The sequence below is a fragment of the Symsagittifera roscoffensis genome, chromosome 4 (assembly GCF_963678635.1).
Source record: "Symsagittifera roscoffensis chromosome 4, txSymRosc1.1, whole genome shotgun sequence".
NCBI classification, from domain to species: Eukaryota; Metazoa; Xenacoelomorpha; order Acoela; family Convolutidae; genus Symsagittifera; species Symsagittifera roscoffensis.
Window position 1 is genome coordinate 29,784,391 of NC_087065.1, and position 16,385 is coordinate 29,800,775.

At 34.5% G+C, this 16,385-nt stretch overlaps 1 protein-coding gene across 1 annotated transcript in view; it reads right to left on the bottom strand.

Annotated features, from left to right (window-relative positions):
* Nucleotides 1-1,986: 1,986 nt before the first annotated feature.
* LOC134845200 (F-box and leucine-rich repeat protein 13-like) overlaps nucleotides 1,987-16,385 on the bottom strand; it is a 43,666-nt gene continuing 29,267 nt past the window's right edge. Inside the window, exons 13-21 of the mRNA XM_063862096.1 lie at nucleotides 14,222-14,351; nucleotides 14,016-14,114; nucleotides 13,691-13,811; nucleotides 11,511-11,673; nucleotides 10,611-10,730; nucleotides 10,256-10,382; nucleotides 6,404-6,625; nucleotides 5,956-6,119; nucleotides 1,987-2,277 (exon numbers count right to left, since the gene is read on the bottom strand). Coding sequence (XP_063718166.1) covers nucleotides 2,076-2,277; nucleotides 5,956-6,119; nucleotides 6,404-6,625; nucleotides 10,256-10,382; nucleotides 10,611-10,730; nucleotides 11,511-11,673; nucleotides 13,691-13,811; nucleotides 14,016-14,114; nucleotides 14,222-14,351 — 1,348 coding nt within the window. The 3' untranslated portion in view covers nucleotides 1,987-2,075. The remainder of the gene's footprint in view (nucleotides 2,278-5,955; nucleotides 6,120-6,403; nucleotides 6,626-10,255; nucleotides 10,383-10,610; nucleotides 10,731-11,510; nucleotides 11,674-13,690; nucleotides 13,812-14,015; nucleotides 14,115-14,221; nucleotides 14,352-16,385) is intronic.

Here is a 16,385-nt window from a genome sequence, read left to right on the forward strand (position 1 = left end):
AACAAAGATGCGTAGCTGCACGTCGTAAGCAGAAAAGGAAAAAAACAGAATTAGCGTTTGAAAAGTTTTAAAATAGAAAACAAAAATATATGCAAAATCTTGTGAATTTTGAAATGTTAATACTCTCTGCAGGAAGTAAACCACAGTCCTCGGAAATTTAAATTTTCAATTTGACTGCTCTAAGCAATGGTATCACTGACGCATTCAGAAACCGGCTAAAAGGAGCTGCCAAGAAGACAAAAAACACACATTTTGGATGCAATAATTTGGAATGTAAAAAAAAGAATGCTCGCATCAAGGCAAAAACTTGAATGTTACAACTGTCTTTTAAGGTTTATGGAGCAGTAAAAACCTTAAAAAAATTAAACGTACTAAAATGAAATTAAATTTTTTTTCTAAAGCTTGAATTTTTTAATGAAAATCATCGCCCACACGCCATATAAAGTATAAAAGGATCGATTTTGCTCCTTGTAACACATCAGTTATGGCAAATAAGCTTCTTTCAATCAATTTGGAACAATTTTTAAGACGGATTAAATCTCCGCTTACACGTCAATAGCGCGTAACATATCGCGCGTTAGTTGTCCCAAATTGGCCAAAATGGCAATGTTTAAGACCCTATAACATTACAAAAAATGATAACAGGAGAAATATTTTTCAAATTTAAGCTTAGGACAACAACAGTTTATGAAAGATGTAAAAAAAAGCTCCGTCAAAAATTGCTAGTTAAAAGGTCGAAATTTGTCTGAAGAAAAAAACCGATCCCGAGCACAAATATTCCGTTACTTTCGTATCGAAAGTCGGAACAATAATACAAGTCTGCTCCTATCAGGGCAAAACCCTAATTGTTCCGACTGCCTTTTTAAGGTCTATGGAGCAGTAATAACATGGAAACTTTTAATGTAAAAAAAAAAAAAAATTAAATTTTTTTTTCTAAACAATTTGAGATTTTTTTTAATGAAAACATCCTCCCACACGCCATTTTACGTGCAAAGTGAAAAATTTTGCTTTATTAACAAATCATTTATGGCATATTATCTTCCTTGAACCAATTTTGAACGATTTAAAAGACAGATTAAATCTCCGATTACACGTTAATAGCGCGTAACATATCGCGCGTTAGTTGTCACAAATTGGCCGAAATGGCAATGTTGAAGCCCCCATTACTTTACGAAAAATGATCACAGGAGAAAAATCTTTTAAAATTTAAGCTTAGGGCAACAACGGTTTTTGAATGATGTAAAAAAGTTCCGTCAAAAATTGCTAGTTAAAAGGTCGAAATTTGTCTGAAGAAAAAAACCCACCACGAGCACAAATATTCCGTTACTTTCGTTACAAAAGTCGGAACAAAAAGCAACCAGAATAACCGGAATAGGTAAACTGCCAAGTGTTAAGCCAAATTGTGTGTAAATAATCACCTCAAAATGTTCGCAAAAAAGTTTCTGAAAATAAGTTTTTTATTGTACTGTTGTATGAAACAATTAGCTTTCCCGATATTTGCGACTTAGGCCGGAAAACATATTAGCCTTGTAGTATCACACCTAGCTGTGCATGTGTAAACAAGCGACAAACAGCATAAAAAATTAAGTGATATAGGGAAAAAAGGGGTAAAAATCAGGAAAAATGGAACTTTGACCCAGAAATTAGGATCTAGTCGAAAATCCTTCCTATGCGTTCCTGTAATGGTGCAAATAATTGAGTTTCAAGAAATGTTTTGAACTAAAAAATATATTAAGTACTATGTCGGACTTTCTTTACATCCAAAATTTTACGCCTGAATACTGACTTATGGTTTTATATCGCGAGGAATGCAAACCTGCGTTTCATTTCTTCGTTTATATTCAAATCCATATTTCCTCGAGTTCAACTAAAGAAGTAAGTCTTATTTGGGCCAATATTGGGTCCGAATTTTTAAACTCAATATCCGGTTATTTATACCACCTTCGGGTAACATCGTCATAAAACTGAATGTCTTCATTTGTTTAATTACTAAATTGAAGGTAATAGAAAACTTTAGATCAGTGATTGAAGTTTGTTCCGATATTCTTGGTAGTTTGAGGCATGACTACTAGTAATCACTTGACTGGTTTAGTCATCGTGAGCTGAGGTGGGTTATTATGGCTGGTATTGTTGGGGTGTGGGTGGGGCTGGGAGGGTAACTGTGGAATGGGCACCAAATTGGCCACTGAGTTCAGGTGCAGCTTGAATGAGGGTGGGGGGATGTTGCTACTCCATTCAACCACTTCGATCCATTGTTTCAGTTTGCTCACCGTCCCTCTAAAATTATAAAAGTTTAATTTCATTGAAGTTAATTTTCATCTATTAGGAGTTTTTTTTCAGAATTATTGGATTTCTCCATATATATTTTTCAAATTTGGTGGTTAGAGGCTTTCTTTCAAATTCATTTCCGAAACCAAGCCATAAGTCTTCGAGATCTTCATAAGCCTTCATAAACATAACGGCACCAAATTTTCGTTTTCTCAGAAGTTAGATTTTAATTAATTGTTGGTTCAGGTTCTGTCCAATTGTGCCATTTTTTATTAGGCCATCACATTTTTAATGAGGGCCATTAACTAAAAAACATGAATTTGAACTGAAATTTAAATTTCTTCTGAAGACCTTTGAATATTAAAAAGTTAAGTTTATTTTAAAGCTTTGATTATATTCTTTCGAAAGTGATTATTCAAGAAGCTATAGAGCCAATTGTGGATGAGACCCTGGATGCCGTTGTTAGTGACCAGCAAGGAGGGTATCCGTGATTACAAATGGAATTGATTGGGTTAAAAAAAGATATTTTAAACGAGGTTGTAAAACGAGGAGCAACAAAAAATACCAAAAAAAAACAATTTTACTTCAAAATAATCGTACAATTAGAAAAAACATCGATGAGCTGCAGGTTCAAACTGAACTAATGCATGAATTAAGTTTAGCTATATGTGTAACGGAAACATGATTGAAACCGGAGGATCAAAAATTAATGTTCTAATTAAAAGGTTACAAAAATATCGAGACTAATGATGAGAAGAACAGGGTGGAGAAGTAGGTATCTTTGTGCCTGAGGATACTCGATATCAGATAAAGCAAAAATTTAAGGAAAAAAATGTTCAAATGATAACTTTGGAATTGAACAGTAAAATTGAAATAAGTTTAACCTGCGTGTACATTCCTGCGAAAGCGGCCAACAACCAGAACCTTACCAAATTACAAGAATTCCTTGATATTTTGTGGTTGATCCAGGATCATATCAAATATTATGCGGAGAAACGAACAGTATGAGATGCTCAAAAAAGCGAAATTAATTTAGAAGCTTAATGATGGGGAATGAACTATTCTGCGTGAATACCAAGGATTGATAACCTACAAGGGTAACAACAAAGTCAAAAACATGCATAGATTTATCTTTTCAAGTCGTAAAGGCAGCAGTGCGGTATGAAAAACAGTGATCTCACATCATTTTTCGATTATTTATCGTTTAAACGTGGCAGGTGAAAATGATCAAACTGAAAAAAACTTATCTCTTTAGAAAGTGGCACCTACTCAACAGAAAAGATATAGTAGAACAAATAGAAAACCAGCTTGAAAAATGACTTCAAAATCTTAGAAAAAAATGCGAATAATTCAAGCTGCGAGGAGGGCTTTACTCAAATTCACGCAATGTTTATTGACAACTTGAATAAATTTATCCCTGAGAAACCAAAAAAAGGTAAATGAAGACAAAACGTTTTGGATTGATAACCAAGTTAAAAAAGCACGAAACAAAAATAGGCTTATAAGTTTTTTTTTACAAAAAATTGATGGAAAAAAGAAAAAAGATTTTTATCAGAACAAACTGCAGACGCAGGCCGCAAAAAACAAACAGGATTTTTTTTCAATTGATTAACAATCCTACTGGGAGTGCTAAAAATAAGTGTTTCAGCACAGAGAATATTATCTCAGATAAATATTTATACAGCAATTTTTTTGGCGAATTTAGGCAAAAAAATTACCAAACGCTTTCCATAAACCACACAACAGACAAGTAGAAGAAAATGTCAAAAAGTCAATGTTTTTGAGACCAGTGACAAGATATGAAATTAAACAAATCTTGAAAATTTTGAAGAAAATTAGCCTGGATTGCCGTAACATCAATCATGTTTACATTCTATCAATAAGGGAACTACTGGAGCCTGTCCTAACTCATTTATTTTAAAAAAGTTCTGACAACAACATTTTTCCGAGCTCATTAAAAATAGCCAAATAGATACCTATAAATAAAGAAGGAAATGAACACGAAATTTCTAACTTAGACCAATATCAATCTTGTCTTTTGAAAAACACTAGAACGATTAATATACAACCGAATTTTAGATTTTGTTAATCAACAAAATCTATTACACCATACTCAGTTTGGATTTAGACAAAGAAGAAGTACTGTTGACGCTTTTGCTTCTCTAGCAGAAAAAGTTCGATTAGATTGGATCAACCAAACTATTGAAACAGTTTGTAGGCATCAACAGAATCAAATTGCAAATTCAAAAAATAAAATACGGAGTCCAGCAAGGCTCAATCATAGGACCTCTACTTTTCAATCTGTTTATTAATGATATACCAAAACTCAATGTCTATCTCTATGCCGATGATACAGCTATTCAAACTCAGACTACAAAATCAATACTGATTGAAAACCATGAAAAAGCATTGACAAAACGAAAGTAATGGTTGGAGGAAAGCGAACTGACTTTGAACTTAGATAAAACTAAAAGAGTTAGGTTCACAAATTGGAATGAAAAAAAAAAACAACGCTTCAATTAAAATGAACAACGAAAACATAGAACAAAAATCCGTTTTCAAATATCTGGGTTCGTATCTCGATAAAAAACTGGAATTCATTGATCACATTGATATTGTTAATACTAAGCTAACTACATTCTGTAATGATTTATCAATTGCTAAAGATTTTAAATGAACAGCAACTCAACCAGTTTTCCCAAACTTACGTTGAACCTGTTGTTCAATATGGCGTGCTAATATAAGGTTCGACTTCCAAATCAAACTTTGACAAGATTGATCTCAACATCAACAGATTAACTAGAGTTTTGCAGGAAAAAATGTAAATATATAATGTAAAAGACCTTCATTTATACAAACTCTTAAAACTTCTGTAAAATTATTCGCAGTGAAAGTGAATATGTGACTCTCAACAAATCAATCGCATCTGACGAACTATTAAAATTACATCATAATCATAAACGAATAAATAAATTAGTGATCAACTCTAAAAAACACCATACATTTTCAATTGTTATTAGAACACGAAAACTCTACAACTGTCTCAAAAAGCGTTTTCCGACTTTTTTGAAAAAATTAGCAAAATGACACGGAATGAAATTAACAACTTTCTCCATAAGTTTATAGAGACCACAATAATAGGAAATAAAGAGTTAATAAACTTACAATTTTTCTCATTGTATCGGTTATGTCCAATGTTTAAATTTCACCAAAATTGTCACATTAACTTTATTTTTAATTTCTAACTGAATAATTTTTTATTTCTATAGTCTTAAAAACATTCATTCTATACTATTGTAACAAAAAAACGGTGATATTACACCACCATCCCAATTAAAACCTGTTCTTTTTTTGCGCTCAGAAACGTCTGAAAACAGGCAGAATTTGCCTAATGACGATCTTCTAGATTGGGTTCTTTCAAGTGGTAATTTATATAATTTATATTGATCAATATGAACCTATATTGGAAACAATTTATTATTATTATAAAAATAAGAAAAAACTTTGAGATAAACAAAAAATTCAAAAATCGAAAAAACAGCTTATCTGCTTCTAACATGAGGGCGTAATGTCAAAAAATATCATATATGATAAAGAGTCGCAAAAAATTCTCTATTTAGTAAGAAATTGAGAACTCGAGATTGGTTTGTTCTGTAATAGCTACCAGACTTGAACATGTGTGCTCACTTGGTCATGTTGCGGCAGTAGAGCATGATGAGGACTCTGAGTCTCTTGCACCCCTTGCGGATGAATTTGAGGGACTTGTCTGTGAGGTCCACGATGCCAGACACATCCAGCTGAGTGAGGAAGGGACAAGCCCCACTGATGTACTGCAGAGTCATGTCTCCCACCTGCAAACATACTATGCAAAAAACATCTTGAGTTTTGAAACAGTAAGCATGGCACAAGCTTTTCGAAAGCCACAACTATAAATATCTGAAAATCAAATAATCATTAATGGCATTTTTCTGTAAACAAGCGAACAAGTGAAAAAACAGTACTTTTTTGCCAAGATTTAGGTGATTTTAAAAAATGTCTACATCTATTCGATATCTCAGAATCTCGGTCAGTGGAACTGCAGTGAATGTCATAGGATGAGGGGATTTGGAAGCAATGATGGTGTAGTGCGACTTACGAGCGTGCATCCGGCTAGCCCGAGTACAGTGAGGCGCCTGCAAGAGTAGGCGATGTTCTTGAAGGCGCCGTCTGAGAGTGACACGCAGAAGGAGAGGTTGATGCTCTCTATGTTGGGCACACTGCTCACCAGCTTCTGCACCCCAAGGTCACTCAATTGAGTGTTGGCCACCAGCACCAACTGCGACAGTCGGTGACTACACCCACTCAGATTGTGCAGACCCTGTTGCATGCAACAACTACCATTGGTTGACTACATCAAAATTTAACCTGGCTTTAAATGGTAAATCGTTATTCTTGAAATTGGCATGGACGAAATGGGCAAGGAAAATAGTCACTTTGAGGCTCAGAGGTATATTTGCATGTTATGTTGAGTAGCCACAATAAGCTCTAATTTTCAAAAAATAACAAAGATAGCCGGTGAATGTGCAAGTAGCACAGAATATTCCGACCATAGTATGAAAAAAAACACAATTTTTTTTTAAATTAGTGTCGTTTTTCTGCGTGGTGTGATAAAAAGATCTAAGCAAAAAAATAGAACTTGGGCATAGAACCGGCAGTCATAGTAAGATAGACCAATTGGAAAACAGTTTTTCAAGAAAAATGAATAGAAAAACGAAAAAAATCTTTAAAAAAAAATTCGAAAAAAAAATTTCAAAAAGTTTTCAATTTTCTTTCCAGAAAATTTTTGCATTTGGAAGTTTTTGATTACCGAATTGGCGCTTAAAAAACTTTAAATAAACTAACTTTATCTAGTAAACACGGTTCACGTTAATCTTAAATAGCTTAAGCCTGAACGTTCACATACACATTATTATTTGGTTGAATTAATATCGCATATTAAGCCAGCTGTGCAACAATGGTAGCTGCAGGCTGTCTGCTTGATTGAACTTATTACTTGGCCAAACCCTCATTGACTGGATGGAGAAAAACTGGAAATATATTAATGGACCAGAGGCAAAACTGGACAAACAATTCACCGTCGACTACCAAAAGATGAAAAGAGAGAGGTTTTTTCAAGGGCGATTTTTGACAAAGACATTTCAGATTTGAGCTTAATTTGATAACGAACGTTCGCAGCTATTCAGGTGGCGCATTTTTCATTACATTAAGCTTGTGATCAGTTTTTAGCTACACCAATTTCAGAAAAAATCTTTGAACAAAAAAGACTTTTCAAAGATTCACAAAGGTGAATGTTTTTGAGTTAATACTATACAAATTGGAATTCTTAAGTTAATGAAAAAACCGATTTTACTTCAATTTGTATTGTACTAATCTGAATGTTCATTTCCTGCAATTATGCAATTCAATGATGCAAGAAAAATCCAATCTCTCTTTTCTGAAAAAGACCACCAGTTTTCGGTTTACTGGTAAATTGATTCTCTGACAAAAAGTTTTCGGGATTTTTAAGGACTTATTGCACACTGATTTCAGACTGTTTTTGTTGCATTGGTAGTTTTTAAATAATTTTCACGGTCTAATTATGTGCTGAAACGTTGAATTTTATTTTTCTTAGAACCATTTTGAGTCACTGGTTTTCAAGTGAGATAGTTGGTCAGAGTTAGAGGTGCTGCAACATTTCCTCCACCAAGGCAATGCTGCACTTCGTCAACCAGAGCAAAAAAAAAGAAAAAGGAGAGCAAAATCCAAACTCAAATTAAAAAACGTCGAGAATAAAAAAAGAACTACGATTAAAAAATGGATTAGAAAATAACAGTAGAAATTTGGGCTTGTGTAGAAATCACTTCATTTTTTGTTAGGAGCTTAAAAATTTTTCCGCATTTTATTTTCGACCCCAAAGGCGTGTTTTTTGGCAGAAATTCAAGTATCACAAACCAAAACCTTGAAGCCATTAAGAGATTATATTATTTTGAAACATAACCAAATGAGAAGTGTCGATGAACTAAAGGACGCCGAAAAAAAAACGATTTCTAAGAAAACTATTTGAATTTCAACAATTGACTAACTTTTTTCATAAAACTCCGCTGGAAAATCTTAAATTTGAAAAAACATTACGAAACTTAAATTCATTCATTTTTATTTTCGTCATTCGCACTTTCGTAATTGGAGAAAACAATTTGTCAAACTACGAAAAGTCAAACTGCGAAAAAATCAAATTTCAGAGTGATTAAATTGCGAAATTAAATTTCTGACAAAAAAAAAACAAACCAAACGACCAAAATAAGTGTTTTCACTTCGTTCAATGAAAGTTTAGGTTTTTTACCAGTGTTGAGAAAAGCAATTTGAAGTCTTATAACTTGAAAAATAAGAAAACTCGATCAAATCCGTCATTACTAACCACGTCAATAATATAAAAAATATTTTGTGAAACATTATGGTGAAACAAAAAAAAAACAAGGTTGGTTTACGACTAAATTTAACATTAATTTCGGTTAAAACAGGAATTTGAAGTCCTTATATACTTAAAATGTATCTGTTGACCAGATATGCCTGTTGGTGAAATTAATCAGTGATGTTGTTTAACTGGTTGTTAACCCGAAAAAATTCCAATTTGATTGAACTCGCTAATCGCAAGCATATAAGTACCAACAACCAAGCGCGCCGTATCAAAATTATCGAAAAATTCAGCAATACAATATGACCACTTGTATCAAAGCATCGTTTTGATGTTTCCGACTGATGAAAGTTTTAACATGGACTTACCTTAATCCGGATATTACCTTAAACCACAAAGTTGCTTTTTATAAGGTAAAACCGTTTTATTTAGGCTGTCCGACAATACAATACACAAATATCTATAATAAGCCTTTCAAATTTCAACTTTACTTAGTTTCTTCGAATAATGTAAACACAGAGGCGAAGCGGAGCTTCGCACCACTTGAAATACAATCGGTAACATTTTTAATATAAAAAAACGGAGCTGCCAGAAAAACTAGATTTATCAAAATAAATAAAGCTAGTTTTGAAAAAAAAAAACATTCCAAGACAGGAAATGTGAAACTAGCATTGGAAAAAAACATGCCAAGACAAAAATTGTGAAACAATTATGGGAAGAACCAAGCTTCAAATACCAAGTTTCAGTGGAAAAAAAACATAAAAACTAACAAAAAAAGTTCAAGTCCCTCTCCATCTCAAAACATTCACACACGCACGCGAACCACTTATTTGACCATCAAACGACGCTATATAAGATCACTAAGCTGATGAAATATAGGCCGAAATAATTTAGGCAGAAGAAAGTTTTTAACGAAAAAACCATAAAAAAAAGAAAAAAAATGCGAAGCAAGTTTTGCAAAACAGCGAAAATAAGTTAAAATACTAAAAGCAACTACAATGTTTTTTTTTGCGAAAACAAAACAAACATATCTACAATTTGACAACTAAGCCAATAAAACCTAAGCAGACAAATAATAAGACAACAATTTTTTGCAACGGAATACTTGCAAAAAACAGGTCCTGTCAGATTTGAACTCAGGTTTGCCGTCCTACGCTTATTCTTTAGCTCCAGACCAACTGCGCCGGAGACGCGAAAAAAATGATTTCATTGTGTTTGTAGTAACACACTAAGCTGACGCAAGTGTAAAAAAAAGAAGGTTCATAATAACACACTAAGCTGACGCTAGTGTAAACAATTTTATTTGAGAGTTAGGCTAGAAAAAAATTAGGTTTGTACTAATACACTAACGCTTGCAAATTCGCTAGTGTAACGAGCACAGTAGAGCCAGAGGGGTGGTCAGGTATCAAAACTCTTCCATTTAAATGAGCCGCTGGTTTCAGATTTACGTCAAGAATCAGCAGAGTGATTAATCACAATAACCAAACAATTAAAGACTTTGGAGCTGTAAAGTGTCTTTTTTTTGCACTTCAATGTGGGAGTACTGAATCCACTTGCCCCGTCTTGTACATTGCAGCCTGTGACGTCGAGAGAGTGGAGTGTCTTGATATGGGATATGAAATCCATGCTGGCCTCAGTCAGCAGTTCCAGGTGACACAAACTCAGATAGCGCAGGGAGGTGCATCTGAAAAAAAAATAGCAGCTTAAAATAATCGCAAACTGAAGTTTTGAATGCATATTATATGGTCACAAGTGTTTTTGTAAAACCTCATACATTTAGTAGCATTCGTTTTACCTTTTTCGAAAATGATGTTAAGCATTACATAAAGCTGCACGCTTGAGGAAACATACATGCTCTAGTTGTAGTATAGTTAGGTGTTAAAAATACAATGGGGGCATGAGTGATGTGAACCTCTGCGAGATCCTGAGGATGGACGCGTCTGTGACTCGGATGCAGTTGGTCAGATTCAGTTCACGCACTATCGGTCCACTCGCACCCTCCACTAGTGCACGTACTGCAGTATCACTTATCCTGTTAACATACAATAGAGTTAGGCTGCTATAAAAAGCTAAGCTGCCAAGCTATAATAGAGCTAAGCTGCTAGATAGCTGCTATACAATAGATCTAAGCTGCTATCCCCCATACGATATTAATCATCTTTAAAAACTGTTATATACTGCAAAATAACAAGCCAATCAACTAGGTGGCGTCCCTCATGCTTGAGGGACCGATGGCTTGAAATTAATTTTTAGCTTATTTTCAGCCAATCAGAACTGAGTATTCAAAATCTCAAAGTAAATCCCGAAAATTTCAAAGTAAGAAAATAAATCCAGGCCATTTTAGTGTTAATATTGACCGATTAGATAGATAATAAGCAGATGAATTTTCAAGACTGAAAAATTCTTATGAACTTGAACTCATATATCTTGATGTTTATCTGAATAGTATTGCGGTTGTAACCCGCAATTTGTAAAATTTTTGATCATTTTCTACTGATTTAATACGTTTTCTGTTAATATTGACTTGGATTTTGTGAGAAAGGCATTTAGCCAATAGGAACGCATAGCGATTTTGATTGGTTGAAATTTTTCAAGCAATCGGTCCCTCAAGCATGAGAACCCTCCCCAATCAACTAGCGAAATTTAAAAGCTTCGGGCAAAACTAATTATCAATTAACCAACAACCTCAGTGCAAGTCAGAGGTTGAATAAAATATCAGGGATCGGATCTAAAAAAAAACAGTTTTCATCTAGGGGAACCATTAAATGTCGGACCAATGTCGGCTGATATTTGAGTTTGAGGCTGACCCCACCTGATACAGTCGGCTAAGTTGATCACAACCAGACTCCTGTGCAGGGCAAATGACCTCATCGAAATTTCTGTGATTCTAGCACAGTCTGTCACGTACAGATGGCGAATGGAGCTGCATCTGTCTCCTATGGCCGAGAGGGTTTTGTCCGACACACGACTGTTCTCTGCAAATTTTTTCATTACTCTAACAAAATGTCCGATGAAACAGATTTGGGTAGCATGTCAGAAATATTTCAACCGTAAATGGAAACGCAAAAGAAAAATTCTATAGATGACGAGAAAAGGGTCCAAAAATTTGTTACTCCGAGTGATTAGAAAGGGTATTGCACCACAGCAGTGGAACGCTCCTCCCTGACCAACCAAAAGGTCCCACTTTGGTGTGATTTTATGAAGCTAGTGTCGTTTTTTGTGTGTGGTAGGAAAACTTTTGTCGAAAAATGACTGAAAAAAATCATTAAAAATTTATTTAAATTTTTTTGCTGCATTTTTTTTTGATCTTTTAAAAGCTTTTAATACCAAAATAGCAATAAAAACTGCACAAACTAATTTCATTGCATTAAAATTAAATTTTTAGAGCTGGAATTAAAATTTCACGACTTATCCTTCTATAATAAGCCTGCTCGCTTGAAATTGAACAAAAACTAAAAATTTTATACCAGTTTTTCTCGACAATGGGACAATTTTCGACAACTTTTGAAAATGTCGTTCGAATTACATTTGAAGTTCAAAAAAATGAAATCACAACCAAACACAAAGTTCCTGGTCGGAACAATAACTAACACAGAGGCGGAGCTGCGCTTTGCACCATTTGCGCTACAAAAAAGACTAAGTTGAAAGCGAATAAAAAAATGAAAAAAAAAACGTCAAAAATCTTTTTGTCAAAAAACGGAAAATTTTTTCAAAAAATTAGAAACAGCGGAAATCAACTGGAAGAAAAATACTTGCATCATCAGAAACTTTACGAAAAAAAAAATTAATTTTTTTTCTAGAGTATTAAAAATTGTTCAATATAAAATGATAAAAATTCCTCAGCAAGTCTTATAACTACATTACCTCCAAAAATGGGGCTTTAAAACGGCATCATAAAAAGAGTCGGGCTATGGGAACTAAGTCGACCAAAAACAAATGTTAGTCTGAAAAAGCAGAATTTTCCTATTTTGAAAAAACAGGTACCGCTCAAATTCTAACGACAAGCCGTTGTCGTCTCAAGCAGGTACGTTAACATTATGCAATACGCGCTGGATGATTCATTGAATTTCAATTTATTGTGTAGAAATTTGAAACACTTGGTGTAATATTTTCAAGTGCGAATTCTGAGAACAACGGTATTCATAGGAAAAAAGTCTAGTACGCGGTTGCAACACCCTTTCTTTATGCAAGGGTAATGAACAACTGAATTTCTTTTTGAGAGATCACGCTAATTTGCACTCAAGATGATATAAAATTGAGGCAATCCAATTAGTTATAATATATTGATCTGACAATTTCTCGAAAGACGCTTATTTTCTTAAATTCACCTTTTCTTATTTTCTAGGCCAATTCCTGACTACAAAATAAACAGCAGTCAAGCAAAAATTTTCTAGATAACAAGACTGCTTGTATATCAGGGCGAAGCCCTGAATGTTCCGACTGATCTGTAAGGTAAAAAAAATTTTTGGTTGAAATTCTGACAAAATAAAAACAAAAAAAGTTTTTCATTTTTTCAGTTTTTCCTTCAATGTATTCCGCCAGACGCTAAACTGAGCTACAAAAAGAATGCAGTTAGCGTCTGTCCTCGAAATAAGACCAAACGGTTTGTCTCAATTGAATTTGGAAATCAATAAACGCCGCTTACGCGTGTTATCAGAACGCAATATATCGCGCGTTAATTATCGCAAATTGGCCAAATTACAAATTTTCAAACCCCTTATTACTTAAAAAAATAATTGCAAGGGAAATTTGATTAATATTTGAGCTCCGAATAACAATATATTTCAGATGATAGAGAAAGAACTCCCCTCAAATTTGCAAGCCGAAAATTGACTGAATAAACAAAACCGGCCCAAGAGTAATTATTCCGTTTTCTTCGAAAGTCGGAACAAAAAGAAAATTCGAGATTGTCGTAAAATTTCTGTATTCAAATTTCGACATTCGACTTTGATCTAAAATTTCTCTTCTGATTACTCTTAAATCTGAACTGACCTTCCAATCGGAGCCAAGTGAGGAAAGAGAGCGTAGAAAGCTGGACGAGTGACTCATCACTCAGTGCGGGACACATTCGCAGACTGACAGAGCGCAGCTTACGGCACCCCTTCACCACCAGCTGAAATAATCACGACCGCATTGATTTCTTTTAAGTAACCAGTTTATAGCAAATTTTATTATGCAGCGCATTCCCAAAGCCTAAATACAAACGTTCGTGTGCAAAATAATATTTTGCTTTGTATTTCAAAAGCTCTCAAAATGATTTCATTTGATGATTGAAATTAAAACAAGGCGAGAACCGATATCGGAATAGCGAACTGACTTGCAAAGCTTGGTTGTCGATGTTGCGGTTGTTGTTGCAGTAAAAAGACCTGAGGTTAACAAAAGAAGACCCAACATATTTGTAGGCAGCGGCACTGATCTAAAACCAGGAGCAAGATGTAATTTCAAATCTAATCTAACAAGTAATAATTGTCGAACTGAAAAAGGCATTGAAAATGTAATTGGGTAAGGGTGAGAGAGACTGACGTTGAGGGTAGCAGACAGGTCCAGATGTCTGAACTGGGTGGATAATCTGCCCTTGGAGAGGTGGTAGAGTCCCTTGTCGGTCACCAGGGGACAGTAGCCCACATTCAAGTACTGCAGGTGGGGCATAAAACTACAGAAAAAAGAGTCCCTTATGAAGATTGAGAGACCGCCTGTTGGAAAACTAACTTCAGGGGACCAATCTTCAGGGGACCAAGCATAAATAGTGCCTCTTTTCTACTCCCCCCAAACTTTCCATATTTTAGTAGTCTTATATTATATCATGGCTGAATGCGTGATCTTACAATTTAAGGTATGAAGCAGGAATGTGTTCAAAATAGTCAGTTTGATCACCATCCAAAGTTTCATTACATTAAGGTAACGTAAATATAGCTTTGAAAACTGAAATTCGAATGTGGGAAGGGGGTGGTAGGAGTGAAAAAAGCCTTGCCTTACATAACTTGTTTTTGTTAGCAGATCAGCGTAAAACAACTGAAGCATAATTTATACAGAGTCGAAAAAAGCGCTCAATCAGGAGGGTTAAATTTCCATAAATGAGACAATTATCTCATGGTTTATCAACAAAACTGATCGTTTACAAAAACAGAATAATAAACAAAGCCGAAGTTGCACTTCGCATACACAAGCAAAAGTATGACCGATAACGATACTGGGAAAAACTGCATGAGTAAAACTTTGAGTCTATAAAAACTTCATAAGTGACGCACGCCAATTATGACGCATTAGCAGTACTAGTCAATTTGAAAAAAAAATTATCCAGAACTAACATGCCTCAATTTATAGAGCAGTCTATGGAGCAGTAATAACATGAAAAAATTAAATGTATTAAGAAATGATTTTTTTTTAACTTGAGTTTTTTGTGAAAATCATCATCCCCCACACGCCATATTAAGTACGAAGTGATAAATTTCGCTCCTAGTAACAAATCAGTTATGACAAATAAACTTCCCCAACCAATTTGGAACGATTTCATTGACAATTAAATCTCCGCCTACGCGTTAGTAGCGCGAAATATAGCGCGTTAATTGGGCCAAATTGCAATTTTTAAACCCCCATAACTTTACGAAAAATGACCACAGCTAAAATATCTTTCCAAATTTAAGATCAGGACAACGATACTTTTTGAATGATATACAAAATCCAGTTAAAAAGTCAAAACTTGTCTGAAAACAACCACCCCGAGCACAAATATTCCGTTAGTTTCGTTGCGTAAGTCGAAACAATAACAGCCTGTGTTAAAATCCTTAGCATTGGCTGTACTTAATAATTTGTTATTGATCAAAATGAACTCTTTCAAAATATTTGCGATTTAGGTTGGAAAAAAATAGTTCATACTATAACACAAGCATTGCTCGTGTAAAGAAGCTAGCAGCAAACACTCTCGTGACTTTTTTCAGACAAACTTTGAATTTTAAGCCAGCCACTTATGGCAGAGTTTTTGTTTATACCACGTGAGAGATATTGATGTCCAAAACTAAAACAAAATCACATGTGGTCGTTTGTTTACAGTTATCGCGGATTGAATTTGTTACAGACTTATGGCAGAGTTTTTGTTTATACCACGTGAGAGATATTGATGTCCAAAACTAAAACCAAAATCACATGTGGTCATTTGTTTAAAGTTATCGCGGATTGAATTTGTTACACGCCAAACATTTTGTTCAATAATAGCGTAAGCGGCAAATTAGATGGAGGTAAAGCTCCGCTTGGCAAACTTTAGCAAGAAAACGACAAAAAGTAGCTATATAAAATGAAATTAGAAAAAGTAATCAAACCTCAAATTAGTAAACTTTTGCTCCGCGACGAATTCGAACCAACGACCTTGAGATTGAGAGTCTCACGTCCCAACAACTTGGCCACGGACGCTTAACTCTCCTAAAAACTAAGCCACATATAAGGCAGATACAGATGCTAGGGAATTAGCATTGCTACACATCGTAATTATAGCAAAAGCGCCACCAAATGATCCCTTTTAATTGCGAGTAAGGTGGGGAAAAAGTAAGCTCATGCTAATACACTACGATCGCTAAAGCTCCATAGTGAAATTATTCCTACTTACACAAGCAAAGCGTAGTGTATCAATACGAAGATTTTTTTCATCCTAAGTCCCAAACAAAAGTGCTCATTTGGTGGCACTTCTGATATA